Raw genomic sequence first — 15,747 nt, forward strand, 5'->3', positions numbered from 1 at the left:
ATTATAATTTTTGTGACTTTCTGTTTGAATTAAAAAAAACAATCCCACAAGGACTCAAAGGCAAAAAATAAATCAATTTTCACTGCAAAGTAAAGGAGCTGTTACAATGGAGGATTCCTGGACTGCATGTCAATATTATGACATGGTATGAGTGTGTTTCGTGTTTGGTAATTGCAATCATTGTTGCTTTTGATGTGGTCATCCATTTACAATGCTTGGTGTCAGTCTATGTATCTCTTGTAAAAATAAAATACAGTGTGTATGTGTGAAAAAAAAATTCAATAGTTTAAAAACTATTCTGATTGTGTGGATTTATATAAAGGTGTTTCTCGCTAAAAAAAAATTAATGATGTAATCTTTCACCTCTAAAAAAAGTCATTTTATTCTATTTATATACTATAAAGAAAATATAATGATAGAAATACAGTGTATATTTTTATTATTCAAAAGTACTTAGCACTGACTTGTTAGTGAACACTTGAGTTTAATCAAAACTGCTCTAGATTGGATTTTCTGAATCTATTTGTAGTTCTGATTATGTATCTAGCAGATAGTACAGTGAAACCAAACGCATGCAATGAGCATACTAGAGTATAAGGAAACAAACTCCTCAGCTGAGACGTCTTCCCTACTGAGAACCAAAGAAAAGTCGTCAGAGTATAAAAGAACTTGTCATTCTCATCCCATGTGTTTTAAAGCAAACAGGTTGATAATAAAATGAAAACATGCTGAAGAAAAACTACGCAGTCTCATTAGGCTGCTCAGACCACCATCTGACTTAAGCAAATGTTACCTTTGTTTGGACACACAGTCGACTGCATCTGGAAGCAGCTGAGAGCACAAACCCAAGGTACTGCTTTATTTTCCAAGTGCGCTAGAAGGCTATATACTTCGGAATTTCTGAGTTGTTATCAGGCTACGTAAGTACGAACAATGAAACACAAGTCTTCTCAGAAGATGTTAGTTAGGCATGTTAACATTTTAATAATTGAAAACCCTACTTTTCAATTCAAGTGTTCAAAATTAAAAAAAATTATTATTAAAGCATATAAAAGAGTCGAAAGCCATTGTTTCTGTACAAGAAAAACTATGCTAATACCTTATAACATTCACATTTAAGGTAATAAATAAGAGACCATACCTATTGTTAGTAGTCAAATCACACTGAAATCCAGAGGCCTGGTGTGAGAACCTGACAAGGGGACACCGAGCATTTAGTATTTTCTGTACTCCCACACAGCCCGGGCCAAAGTGGTCAAGGCATTCTCCTATCACAGACAGGATCTTCTGTGTTGCAATTCTTTCTGAAGGGACATTTTTCACTTGAAATTCCATCAGAAAATTTCCTGAGGCCTGAATAATAAAAACATTTGTAAATAGGAGCTTTTCATAAAAAAGGAATTTCTTAAAAAAACTTTTCTAAAAGGATGCTCTAAGTCATTTCTGGCCAAAACACACACACACACACACACACACACACACACCCAACAAAAGCCAAAACAAACAAACAAAATCAATAACCACACAAACACATACACAAAAAATTCTTCATGCAATCACAGCCAAAAGCAGACCAAAAATCTTCAGCTGTCAAAATAGACAATCCACAGACTAGGAGAAAATATTTGCAAACAATGTGACCGACAAGGGCTTAATTTCCAATATATACAAACAGCTCATACAACTCAATAAAAAAGCAAACAACCCAATCAAAAAATGGGCAGAAGACCTAAATAGACATTTCTCCAAAGACATACAGATGGCCAAGAAGCACATGAAAAGATGATCAACATCCTTAATCATTAGAGAAATGCAAATCAAAACTACAATGAGGTATCACCTCACACCCATCAGAATGGCCATCATTAAAAAGTCGACAAATAATAAATGCTGGAGAGGGTGTATAGAAAAGGGAACCTTCCTACTCTGTTGGTGGGAATGGAAATTGACACAGCCACTATGGAGAACAGTATGGAGGTTCCTTAAAAAACTAAAAATAGAACTACTATACAACCCAGCAATCCCACTACTGGGCATATACCCTGAGAAAACCATAATTCAAGAAGCCTCTAGGGCTTCCCTGGTGGCGCAGTGGTTGAGAGTCCGCCTGCTGATGCAGGGGACACGGGTTCGTGCCCCGGTCTGGGAAGATCCCACATGCTGCGGAGCGGCTGGGCCAGTGAGCCATGGCCGCTGAGCCTGCGCGTCCGGAGCCTGTGCTCTGCAACGGGAGAGGCCACAACAGTGAGAGGCCCGCATAACACACACACACACACACACAAAAGAGTCATTTACCACAATGTTCACTGCAGCACTATTTACAATAGCCAGGACATGGAAGCAACCTAAGTGTCCATCAACAGATGAATGGATAAAGACAATGTGACACACCCACACAAACACACAATGGAATACTACTCAGCCATTAAAAAGAACGAAATAATGCTATCTGCAGCAACACGGATGGACCCAGAGATTATCATACTAAGTGAGGTCAGAAAGAGAAAGACAAATATGTGAAACCTCTTGTGTGTGGAATCTAAAATATGATACAAATGAACTTATTTATAAAACAGAAACAGACTCAGAAGACATAGAAGACCAACTTATGGTTACCCAAGGGGCTGGGGGAGGGATAAATTAGGAGTTTAGGATTAGCAGATACAAACTATTGATACTATATATAAAATAAACAACCAAGTCCTAGTGTATAGCACAGGGAACTGTATTAAATATCCTGTGATAAACCATAATGGAAAAGAATATGAAAAAGAATATACGTATGTATAACTGAATCACTTTGCTGGACACCAGAAATCAACACAACATTGTAAACCAACTATACTTCAATGAAAATACTTTCAAAAAATCTTCAGTTTTCTTTTGCTTCTCTAGAGTATAAAATACTAACCTGAAAAATCATTGGCTTTTTATAATTAACTTCCATACCACAGTATATATCATAAAGTAATACTATAGTAGAACCATAGATTCTATAAATTCTGTGAACATACATGTGCCCTTTCCAAGTTAGCCTTTCCATTTTAATAAGATCTGTAAACCCACAGTAGTTATAACAGGAAATATATGCACGAGGACAGTAGATCAATAGAAGGAAACAGTACAAGCAGACCTAACTACAGAAATTTAATAGTTAATAAAATGAACTCTGCAAATTACTGTGGGAAAATTGCTATTGAAACAATGAGCCAAGTGGCCATTAAAACAATAAACTAGACTCGAGTCCAAAACCAAAGTGAATTCAACACAGACCAAAGACTTAAACATAAAAGGTTTTCATCTATAAAGTACCAGAACACAATGGGTGAAAGTTTCTACAGTCTTAGAGTGAAGGATTCTCTAAGCATGACACGAAATTCCAGAACACACAAAAGGATACGGATGAATAAAAATTAAAACCATCTTCAGGCCAAGCATATATTCATTACTAGATAAAAGACAAATGAAGACAATAATACATGTCATATAAAGGGCTAACTTCCCTAATTAATGAAGGGTTTGTACAAATGGAAGGGAGGAAAGCCCACCCAATTCTAAAAATGGCCAAAAACACTTGAATAAGAAACTAACACAAGAAATAAAAATGAGTAAGAAACATAGAAAGAGATGTTCTTGTTGTACAGAAACTAAGAGGCAATTAAAATAGCAATGAGATTTTTCATTTATCAGTCTGGCAAAGACAAAAAGGGTGACAGGACCAGTGCTGGTGGGTGAGGGGAAACACATACATCCCACATACTCAGTGCGAGTGTACACCGGGACATACTTTTGGGACAACTTTAGTATTGAAATAGTAAAATTTTAAATACATATCAATAAGATTTTGATTAGCTATTAAAATCCTAGGAAATCACCCCAAAGGAAAGCTCATACAGATGAGCTGACTTGCAAAGCTGTTCCCTCACTGCAGCGTTATTTGTGTGGCAGATACTTTTTAAGAGCTCTGTCTAGCTTAATAAAGCCTCCTAGCCCTCTTTGAGAACTCAGTCCCCCTGAAAGAATCAAGGCCCTGACAACACATGTGGACCTGGCAGGGCGGCTGATGTGAGCACTGTAGGGGCACACCCTCATCCAGCCAGCCGTCTCCACCAGGAACTGAGGCCGAGGCTCTGAGGTAACCACGTGGTTGAAATATAACTCAGATGCTTTGGGGCAGGCACACTCTACACCATGAGGATGAGAATGTAAAGAAAATCGAAGCAGGTGGGGCGAGGGCAGTGAAGGGAAGGAAGATATTAAGTAAAGCAAATACGTGGAGAAGAAACAGAACCCTCATGGACTCTTGATTGGTTATACTTCCTAGTGCTGTCCTTTCCTAAGACTCACCCACATTGCCAACCCTGGGTTCTAGGATGCTTCCTCTACTTCTGTTTGCTTGTTTAAGCTGCTTTGGGTTGGTTTCTGTTATGCACAACCTAAGAATATTACCTAATATAGTTGGCAATAAAGTGGGGACAAAAAGACACCATCCCCTAACTGTCTAACAAATAAAGCACTGGTTAAGTAAATTATGGTACATTCGTTCAACAGAACATTCTGCATCCATTGAAAAGGATGCAGTAGACTGAACTGCTGAGACACTATTAAGTGGGGGAAAAAATCACGTTAAAATCTGTATAGATTATATTATAATCGCTTCCTAACGGCCCTCAACTCAGGCTGAAGAATAAAACAAGCCCAGAGAACCACAAACCAAGGGGGAGTGCTGGGACACACGGAGCACAAAGAGGTAAGAGGGAGAGGCTCACAACTGCAGACAGTGGTCAGGAAGCTGCTTTATGGAGGGTGAGTTTAAAAGTGCTCCTGGTTTTTTAAAATCTATTCTTATTTATTTAAAATTAAAAAATAAATAAAAGTGCTCCTGTTTTTCATGTTTCATTTTTAAAATGTTTCTATTAGCAAAGTTATTATAATCTTAAAAAAGCATATATTTCGGAGTATATGTTTATAACAACACTGCATAAGTTAAACCTACATACGAAATAATGTTAAATTGTTTAGTGATACTGGAGCACTGTCTTTTAAAATATCTTTTCCTAACAGCTCTCTATTTCAGAAATCTAAGATCCAACTAAGTTTCCAACTCCTTCCTCTGCTTCCAACAGAAAAAAAATGTATTTCTTACTGTCTAGCAATCCTCTCAAACACTCCATGAGCTGGCATTATAGCACTATCCCAATTTTATGGCTAGGAAAATCGAGGCACAGAGAAGGTAAATAACTTTCCCAGGGTCACACAGCTGGTAAGTAAAAGAACTACTACTCTGCACTCCCGAGCCCAAGCTTTCACCATTACAACACATTATAATGCACTTTAATTATTCGGCAAGGTCTTTTATTTAATATAAAAATAGCCTAACATAATTTAAGTGTTCCTGCCAGGAATTTAATACAATTTCAAGTACATGTTAGTCTTAATCAGACTGACCCGTTTCACTTTCATGTGTTTCGTATTTCTTGGCCAGTTTCAACTACGTAATTACATGCTGAGCAGATAAAGTATGGCGGGCACTGTGTGGGATGACAAAATGAACAGACACGGATCCTGCCCTGGCCACGCTTAGGATACAGTGAGAGACACAGATCAACCACGAACTAAACGTAACACAGAAGGAATCTGGAGACAGAAATACCAGCTACGCTACAAAAAAGGAGTGATTAATTTTGACTGGAGCAGAGGGAAAAATCAAGTATGGTTTAAGAAGGTGGAGTCAGAATGAGGCCTTGAAACCCGTGTAGGGATGGTAGTCAGGAGTGGAAGGGAAGCGCATTCCTCAGGGAAGACACAGAACTACGGTTCAGTCGCCATTCATATCCTAAAAGTGCCCCACAACTGGTAATAAAATGATGTGATTGGAAAACTGGGTGTGTGAAGATAGAGAAAGACAAACGCTTACTAAAATGAATTATGGGACAGATCATTTCAATTCTGTGTTAAAACGAAGAACTGTTCTAAGCTTGTGGATGATCCAATCTGTGTTTTAAGATAACTCCAGCAGAGGCTGAGGGCTGGAATACCAAGGCATGACACGAGAAGCACGTGGAAAGCAGGATGTTGCTACAATCATCTAAGTGAGAATTTATAAGGGACCGTGTCACTATAGCTTTGAGTATGTAAATGAAGAGGTAGACCTGAAAGATTAGCTTAGATATCTTCGCTCAGACGACAGCAAATGTCAGGAAAGCTAAAATGCCACTGATTACTATGTGACACATAACTAAGAACTTTTATAAAAACTTATAAAGAATATTTACAAGGAGATGAAGATAAAGTTTTGTTTTCAAAATGTTAAGTTTGAAGTTTCAACCGGACATCTACACAGAGATGATTACTAGTTTGAAATACATAAGAAAGAACAGTCCTAAAAACCTAAGATTTTACAAAAACACAGAAGCCTTTTCAAATCAAAGTTGTAATGAAATTATAGCACCTCATATTGTTTGGGATGATGATAGACACACTGATTAAGTTTACTCTGTCAGACATGCATGATAATAAGAACATAAATGGGATATACAATTTCTAAACTGTAACAGGAAAGACAGGAAGGGAGGAAAGGGCAGAATAAAGAAAGAATCCAACAGGAGGAGGAAAGGAAAGGAATGAAAAGCAAAGAAAAAGCATAGAAAATAGGAAATAAAAAATAAGACAGTAGAAATAAATCCAAAAATTACCAGTAATAATAAATAAAAGGACTCACAGGTTGGAGTAAAAGCATAAAATTCAGTGATCTGCTATTTATACTCAAAATGTAACAATATATGTGAAGGCTGGAAATACTGATGTAGGAAGAGAAGGTATGTGAGACAAGTAACAAGCAGCCATCTTAACAAACAAAAAAAGAATTTAAAGAAAAGGCATTTAGAAATGATGGACAAAATTTAATGATAAATGAACAACCCAATAAAAAGGTATAATAATCATATACCTGTATGTAGCTAACATAGTCTTTGAATAAAACAAAAATCAAAAGAATTCTGAGAAATGAAGAGAAACAAAAATAATGAGATGTAAAAAGCATTTCACTAACTAGATCATGCAGATGAAAAAATTAGTTAATACACACATAATCTGAATAACACAGTAAATAACCTTGGCCTACCCCAAAAAATTCTCAACCCTCAAAAAGAACAACCATTTTATTACATGTTTAAGATATTCACAAGAATAATAACATATTAGACCAATATAAAGAAAGACTTTACAATTCCAAAGAATCAGTATCAAATAGACCCTATTCTTTAACCATATTGTTTCTTAAGCTTAGAAATCAAGTTGTAATTTTATTAAATCCAAAGATTTCCTTTATTTTTTCTGACAACTTTGTGATTTAAAGAAATGTAATTACCTTGTGAGTACTAAATTTTTCAATTTCATCTAGATCCAAAAACATGTCCAAATCGCATCCTAATTTTCCAAAACTGTTCACTGAAGAGCCAAAGGGTCTAACAGTGCAGTCCGGAAAATACGCAGCTGCTACATCTTCAATAAGAGAGCAGGTGAGATATCGGAGCTTGGTGTTCTCCTCTGTTAGCTGGAATTCCCTCAAGAGAGTGTTCAGCTGATCATCTACCTAGCTGGCCAAAACAAAAACAAGAGAATATAGAAAATGTTAAGGTCATGTAAAATAACTGTCATTTTACTTCTAGAAATTTGATAGCTTAGGAGACCTACCTTAAAAATATGCAATCTTTTTACATGTAGCCTTAAAAGTGGATTTTACAAATGCCCTTTAAAAAGCACTAAGGAGGGCCTCCCTGGTGGCGCAGTGGTTGAGAGTCCGCCTGCCGATGCAGGGGATACGGGTTCGTGCCCCGGTCTGGGAGGATCCCATATGCCGCGGAGCGGCTGGGCCCGTGAGCCATGGCCGCTGGGCCTGCGCGTCCGGAGCCTGTGCTCCGCAACGGGAGAGGCCGCAGCAGTGAGAGGCCCGCGTAACGCAAAAAGAAAAAAAAAAAAAAAAAAAAGCACTAAGGAATGAGGACACCAGCAAAAAAAAAAAAAAAAAAAAAGCTGGCTGGAATTAAAACTAATATTTTTCTTAGGCCCTGAGTATAAAGTATTGTTTTAGAAAATGAAAACAGTAAAATGCCCCAGTAGAGGAGGTCAAAGCAACCACAAACCTGGACATTTAAATGAAGTTGGGGGGAGAGAAGAACCAATGTTAAAGGCAAGTAACATCAGAAATAAGCAAGCCTTCGAGAAATGAAGGCCCAAGGTCCCCCAGTTCCTCAGAATACCAGTCCTGTATGTTCCCTAGAAGGCTGGTGATAAAACGATCACACTGTGAAGGGGCACGCTGGAGCTGGATATTTAAAATAAAAACCACAGCCTTAAATGCCCATTTGAAAATAATATTGAAAACAACCGAACCAAACACTTAACTCAAGAAAAATAAATAACAGAAAGTAGAGGCAATACAAAAGGTTAGAAGTAAAGTTTTAAAAATTAGAAAATCAACCCCCAAAATAGTATTGTGATAACTAAAACCATGAACATATTCTTGGAAAGGACTAGCTAAACCTTTGACAAATCTGAGTAAGAAAAACCGAAACTACTATAAACATTACTAGAGCAGAAAAAAAGAGATAAAACCAGAAATAAGATATTTTAAAATTTATAAAAGAATGCCATGTACAATTATATGTCATGCTGACAAGAGAAAGAAAGCCAGAATAATCCGAAGGCCCAAAACTTTGGAAGAATGTGGTTCCTTCTGAGGATTACAAATGGGATATGGTGGCAGGGAGTAGGGAAGGATTACTTTTACTTTTCACTCAGTATGAATATTTAATAATAAAAACTTACAATATACAAAACAAGTCAAACACACACACATATCAAGTCGGGGAAGTATACCTATAAACTTACACTTTCTGCACAACAAAGTAATTCAAAAAGCTTCTTGCTTGAAGGAGAAGACTGATTCCTACATTGAACACTTGACTGTTCAGAAGTCTGGTTTAATGGAGTTTTCAACTTTAAATTGAAGTAACGTGATCTGAATGGAATTGCAGCCTCTTTGCCCAGGCTTGGAGTACGAGTTACATTCTGCAGTGAAGCTACACTTTCCTTCTGACTAAATTCTACAACAGCATAAAGACCCTATACCAAAAACATAAGAACAGAACACATTTCAAAACACTATTTTTAACATAGTATTTTAGTTCATATTTCGAAGCAATTATCGTAACAGGCAAAATACTAATTTTTAAAATTTACAATGATACACTTCTAACACGAGCAATGGTTTTAACCATTATAAGCAGATTAAGAAAAGGAACATTATAAAGTGGTATTAGTTAAGAGAAGCTGAAAATAATGCTGAAATAGAAAATTAAAAGGCAAAACAAAGATCTCCCACTGGCTTCTACACCTAAGATAATGGAACGATTTGAAGTATTCAAATTATGAAATGATTCAGGTATAATTATGCTTATAATTCTGTGATACTCCTATAAGGATTTCTATTTTCATATCAAAAAAAAACTCATTGAAGAAATTTAGACAAAGATAGATGCAGGATATCAAAAAAGAATCTAACTTTACCATATTGCAGAGGCAACAGAGCAAAAAATAACTTAAAAAAAAGTATGAATGTTAAGTTAGATTGTTTTTCAAATACTTACAAAGCTCTCATAGAAAAAGTGGTTGTTAACAGATCCATGTTGGGATAAGTACTTGAGAAACTTCTTCTCACTGATTTTATTTGGGCAGTGGATTAACACAGTCCGCTGGGCCTGTTCTCGTCTCTCTTTTTGCACCTCAGAGAATGTCTTTTTTGGAGTCCTGTCTTCAGAGCCTATGAATGAGACAAAGACATTCCCAACACACACACGTAAAATTCAAAGCATCTCTCAGTATGGTATATAAAGATTTTACACCTGACCACAACCAACTTTATCCTCAGTTCGTCTGCTTTCCTCTCCTTTATAAGGGTGAAGCTATACTATTTCCAGTCTTCCTATTACCATTCTCTTGTGATTACCATTAAATTGTCCACTCTGTTTTGACTGACTATACTCAATGCATAGTGCTAAAAAGGGAGAACTCCACAAAATTTTTAAGTAAAGCCACTTCCACAAATACACACATACAAAGTGTGTATAAGCTATAACATTCCAAAGCCTAAAAAACATGATTACAAGCCTGAGCGCAATGAGACAATGAGTTTAGAAGTTTAATGTATTAAAGTAAGTTATTAGTTTTTGGGACTCCCCTGGTGGTCCAGTGGGTAAGACTCTGCGCTCGCGATGCAGGGGGTCCGGGTTTGATTCCTCACTGGGGAACTAGATCCCACATGCCGCAGCTAAGAAGTCTGCATGCTGCAACTAAAAGATTCCACACACCGCAATGAAGATCCACACACTGTAACTAAGACCCGGCACAGCCAAAATTAATTAATTAATTAATATTTAAAAAATAAAGTAAGTTATTAGTTTTTCTCTGTAAAGGGTCTTGATCTGGCTCAAACAATTAAAAATGAGTTACCAACTATCACTGGTACACATTCCCTGTGTGCTCTGCATCACAGGGAAATCTGAGAGCCCAAGCCCTAGTTGCTGCCCATAAAGAGCTCATGATACTTTTTACTAAAGAAACAGACGGTTTTTTCTTCTCCATTAAAAACCACCCAGGGGTTAGGGAGTTTACAATCACAGGAAATGAAGGCAAGAGCTGTGATAGGCAAGAAGTAAATAATCTAGTGATCACAAAGATCAACAAGTGAACTAAACACAAGGAAAAAGAAAATCATTCAAGTTCTAATTCCAAAGAGATTAAATGTAACCGATGCACAGAAATCAGCAAAAGCTTTCAGCCTCATCTTCTTTCAAAAGGTCACAAAACTGATGGATAAAGGAAATACTGCACACACACTGAACCTTCATTTCAGCAAACCCCAAGACATCCTCACGGACAAGACAGAGGAAGGCAGGCAGTAAGGGCCGGTGGGACCCTCCAGCCTGCGGGGCAGCCCCCACTAGAGGCAGGTCTCACTCAGCAGCACGCTTGGCCCTGCCCTACTGCACGTTTCTAACAACGGATCAAAGGTACTGCGCGTCCTCCCTACACTCACTGTAGAGATGCTAAACACGCATCTCTTAAATACGCGTCCTCTTCTCTACTCCGGATGCCAATTCTTCAACATCATCTCTCATTTCAGCCTGGAACACAGCAGCCTGATGGCTAAACTGGTCTCATTCGCTCCAGTCTTGTCCTTCTCAAGCCACTCTCCACACTGCTGCCAAAGGCATCTTTCTAAGGTAATCGTCTTTAGAAAGTCTTCTTCTCTGACTTCCCTGCCGCATCCGTGAGGAGGTCTGAGCCCCACAGCCCGGCTATAAAGCTGCCGGCACCTCGGCCCCCTCCTCAGCCGTGTCAACCTCAGCCCCACCTGCTCCACGCTGCTCGCGCACGGCACCGCCACACACACTCTGAACTCTTCACGTCTTCTCCTCTCTGGCTGGAACGCCCACCTTCTCATTTTCTGCCCTGCAAACTCCCATTCATCCTCCAAACCGTGCTCAGCTCTGGGAAGAGCGGACTCTCCTCGGCACAGCTGCTTCCACCCCGGCACTACCTCACTTCAACACCTGTGGAAGAAGGTCAGTCACGGTGCTGTGCTTCCTTAACAGCGTGGAAGGATATCTGTCTTCCATGCTGAGGGCAGGGACTACTCTTACTCACTTTGACCTCAGTCTACTGACAGCCCTTCCAACTGGTCCTTCTTTCTTTATGGTCCAGGCTTTTCTCACCCACTTTTCCAGCTGTAATCACCACCTCTATCTTCTTGTCTCTGATGTTTACTGAGTCTACATTGATGTCTAACTGCTTACTGTAAAAGTAAAGTCAAGCTGTAAAATTTCATAGAGTAAAAGTATAAATCCTCCCCTAGTTCTCTCCAATACCCACTTATCAGGTTTGATATTTACCTTTCCAGACATTTTCAAGGCATATATAAACATATACATTTGTATCTCTCCGGAGACAAACATTTTTCACACAATTACTGAAAATGTACTATACATTCTCTTCTGCAATAGGCTTTAAAATTTTTAATACATTGTTGATATCTTTTTGTGTCAGTAGATATATATTTACCTCATTTTTAAAATAACTGCATAAACATTCTTAGGTGTTTACGGTAATTTAATCAGTCTTCTGATAAATGCTGAGATGGTTTACACCTTTTTTGCTATCACAAGCAATACTGCAGTATCACTGGTATACAACGTTTTGCACTATTATGCAGGTACCCCTGCAGCTGGATCACTGGGGAGGAGCAGGGACGGGTGCGAGAGGGAGACAGAGAAGTCAGATGACAGATGGGGCTTGGACAGGACTGAGGGCGCTAACCCTGAACAGCAGGAGGCACGACGGGGTAGACGGGACAAAGGCACGAAGGGGACAGAAAGTTCAGGTAGCGTAAGTACATGACCTTGCAAAAGGCTTGTCAAACCTACAAACAACACAAGGTTGGGAGGAAAAACTAGTAAGTGTTAGTATTTTAAGACAGACTCAAATTTGCAACTGTCTTGATAACATAATTTGATAAGCGTAAGCACAAAACATATTGTCCTGCCTTTAGAATTAAAAACAACATAAAGACACAAGCACATAATGGGTGGGTGGGGGGATTCAGCCAGCAGTAGATGGACAAAAGAAGACCAAAAGTCTGATTTGATGAAAGCTCAAAATGAGCCAAGGGAATGTCTTAACTTCTGGGGCGAGGAAAGGGAGAAGACAGATATAGATATAAAATCCGAATCCAAGGGGGTAAGAGCACTTCTTTCCTATTTACTGGTCAGGCCACACACGGAGCACATGCTCCGTTCCAGACGTAACGGACATGAAGGGTACTGAGGAACCAGAGAGCGCCTGGAGAGGAGAATGAAGGTCTAGAAACCGACAGAGAATTACTGTAGGTAAAGCGGGGATGTACAACCTGGAAACAAACTCCTGAGAAATGACAGCTGTCCTTCTACCGCTGCAGCACTTGCCAGTGTTCACAGAAACACTCTCTTCTGAGTCTCACAATAACCTTTCGAGATAAACAGGGCAGGCAGCGTTACTGGTGAAAAAGCTTCACAAAGGCAAACATCTAACAAGCTGCGTAGCCTTCCGTAGAGTTTAGCTGCTGTTTGGTGGCCCGGCATCTGTCCTCCCTGTTCTGCTAACAGCACAAGCCTGCTTGTGTGGGTGGCGGACAGGGGCGGTGTCAGCAGTTATCCAGTATCACCACACCCCACTAGGCGGGCCAGGGCCGTCAGAGGATTTTAAACAGCTCCTCTTGGTCCAGGAGGTGCGGCTGTGATGATCAACAGCTCTTTCTTAAAATCTTTCAAATCTTTCAAATTTAGGCAAAAGACCATTGTATTCTTCTCTTTGGAGAAAGCTGCAAGCTGCTAGTGGCCATCGCCATCAAGAACCCACTGGAGAAGAAGAACCCGAGACAGGAGGCCACCAAACAATAGGTGAGGAAACAATGCTTCCCTCTGACCGCATCCATCCAGGTGACTTTATTAAAGCAGCCACGTCTCTTTCTGGAGTCTGGTTACATGGTTGGTATGTCCTCCCTTTTCTACTTAAGCAAGTTTGAGTTCGTTTCTGTCCCATGCACCCAAAGAGTCCTGCACAACACACTGCATATTCTTGTTCTTAAATCAGGGTTCTTCCCACTACTCACGTGAAAGCTACGTCAAAACTAAGACCAACAGGGAAATGGGAAGTTAGCAGATTTCGCTCATTATTAATATTTCTCAGCCATTACAGCCCGATCAAAATGGAACTGACTGATGTATGAAACAGCGTGTTCCTTGCTACTATAAAATGTAACTAGCAAACTTTTGGCAATGAGTTCTCACACTGAGTGAAAAACTGAACTGGAGATTTCTCAATTTCCTTCTAATTATAAAAGTATATGCTTCTAAGTGAGTTATATAATCACCTTCTTCTCTTTAAAAATGGAAAAGAAATTCAAATGAGGATTTTGTTACTTGTTATGCCTCACAAGAGTCCCTGGATATTTAGCCAGTCATATTATCCTAATGATACAAAATGAAACACATTTCCTGAGAAAAACAACAAAGTTCTACTAAGTGAAGCCTTGGAATCAGAAGGGTTTATTCTCACCTTTGCTACTGAATAGCTAAGCATGATCCATTTACCAGACACCTGTACCAGCCTGTTTCCACATGTATAAAATGGAGTAATAATACTTCCTTCCAAACCTAGTTCACAGAGTTTTATATCTCAAAGGGCATATGAAAATACTCTAAAATTTAAACCACTATACACATGTTAAATCACAATAGCTCCTTTGGCAAAAGCCTTACTCACATTTTCAGTCACTTAAGAGTTTTTAACAGAAACAGCTTCTACTAAATACAGTCCAATCAGCATTTCAATGAACTGTCATAGTAAGTGATATTTCCAACTCTCTGTCAATATGAGTCTCTCATACAGTCTGATGAGGACAGCAACCCTATCATTTATTTTAGGGGAAAATACCGTACTTGATTAGCCTTCTTTAGAACTGTTCCCACAAATAATTTCGTACTTTAAAACTACAGCTCCAAGAAATGGTAGAAATCAACACCCTTTATTTACCAGCGGGGCTCGAGCTCTAAATTAACTCAGCGGCAAGTCCCTTAGCTCTCTGCGCCTCTGGCTCCATCTCTAAAATGGAGACCGTGGTACAACCCTGCCAGCCTGTTTTAAGAATTGTAAATAACATAAACACAGCTCTTAGATCACAAGAGGGGGGACTGGACTTCTCAACACACCAGTCTATAAACTTGGAACGCCTGCCTGTTCCATCCCAGGCCAATTTGTTACCAAGCTGATTCTGCTCAAAACGGCCAGAAGAACAAAGCAAACGTCAGTAATTGCTGAGGTAGAGCCTCCACTGGAGGACCAGGGGTCCTGGTTATTCATCAAGGCTTCACGCCGCTCGGCCTCCATCGACAACTTGCGAGCATCAACCTCAGTTACATCTGTGAACGAAGAAGCGACTGGCTCAACTGTGGCATCACTACCGTAACTGGCAACAACGTTTCGCCCAACTGTCAGACACCAGCCAACTCTGCTCCTGGCCTGCACTGCGGAGCTCCGAACGACTTCATCACTGGGCACGCAGTCCCCGAAGGAAGGAACGTCCCACACCGCGCCGCCGCCGTCGCCACCACCACGAGCCACGGCGGCAGCCCTAGGTCCCCCGAGCGAGGCCGGGACACTGCCGTGCGGTCCCCGCGCCGCTCCCACCGGCCCTGCGCCCGCCCGCGGCCCCAGCCCCGGCGCCACACCTGTCTCCGCGCTCCCCGAGGACTGCTCTTCCCTCCCGAGGGCTGCGGCCACCGTTCCTGGGCAACTGAGAAGCCTGCGGAGAGGACGCTGGATTTGACTTCTCTGAGCACGGAGGGGCAAACGGGTCAACAGCCCCAAACCACGAGCCGCCATCATCAAACCTGCAGGAGCGCGGACGAAAGGGCGCCGGGCTTCCGCGCATGCGCGCGGAGGAGATGGGGAAAGGATGGGAAGCCTAGAGGGTCAAACTAGGCGAAAGACGTTCGCTTATACAAGAAAGCGAGTTGCGGCTTGAATGAGGCTTTCGCACATGTCTGATTTCCCCTCTCCCACGGTTCTCTAAAAGAAGGCTCCCAGGAGAACGAGCACCCCACCTACTCTTTTCAAATTGAGTCACGAAAATAGAACCAGAGAGCAAGG

General features: G+C 40.2%; 1 protein-coding gene across 1 annotated transcript in view; it reads right to left on the bottom strand.

The window, feature by feature from the left end:
- The window catches only part of MTPAP (mitochondrial poly(A) polymerase), a 29,529-nt gene extending 14,025 nt beyond the window's left edge, over positions 1 to 15,504 (bottom strand). The window contains exons 1-5 of the mRNA XM_060095507.1: positions 15,327 to 15,504; positions 9,651 to 9,823; positions 8,893 to 9,126; positions 7,370 to 7,594; positions 1,142 to 1,353 (exon numbers count right to left, since the gene is read on the bottom strand). Of these exons, the coding sequence (XP_059951490.1) occupies positions 1,142 to 1,353; positions 7,370 to 7,594; positions 8,893 to 9,126; positions 9,651 to 9,823; positions 15,327 to 15,483 (1,001 nt within the window). The 5' untranslated portion in view covers positions 15,484 to 15,504. The remainder of the gene's footprint in view (positions 1 to 1,141; positions 1,354 to 7,369; positions 7,595 to 8,892; positions 9,127 to 9,650; positions 9,824 to 15,326) is intronic.
- Positions 15,505 to 15,747: the final 243 nt, after the last annotated feature.

The sequence above is a fragment of the Mesoplodon densirostris genome, chromosome 4, assembly GCF_025265405.1.
Source record: "Mesoplodon densirostris isolate mMesDen1 chromosome 4, mMesDen1 primary haplotype, whole genome shotgun sequence".
Taxonomy (NCBI): Eukaryota; Metazoa; Chordata; class Mammalia; order Artiodactyla; family Ziphiidae; genus Mesoplodon; species Mesoplodon densirostris.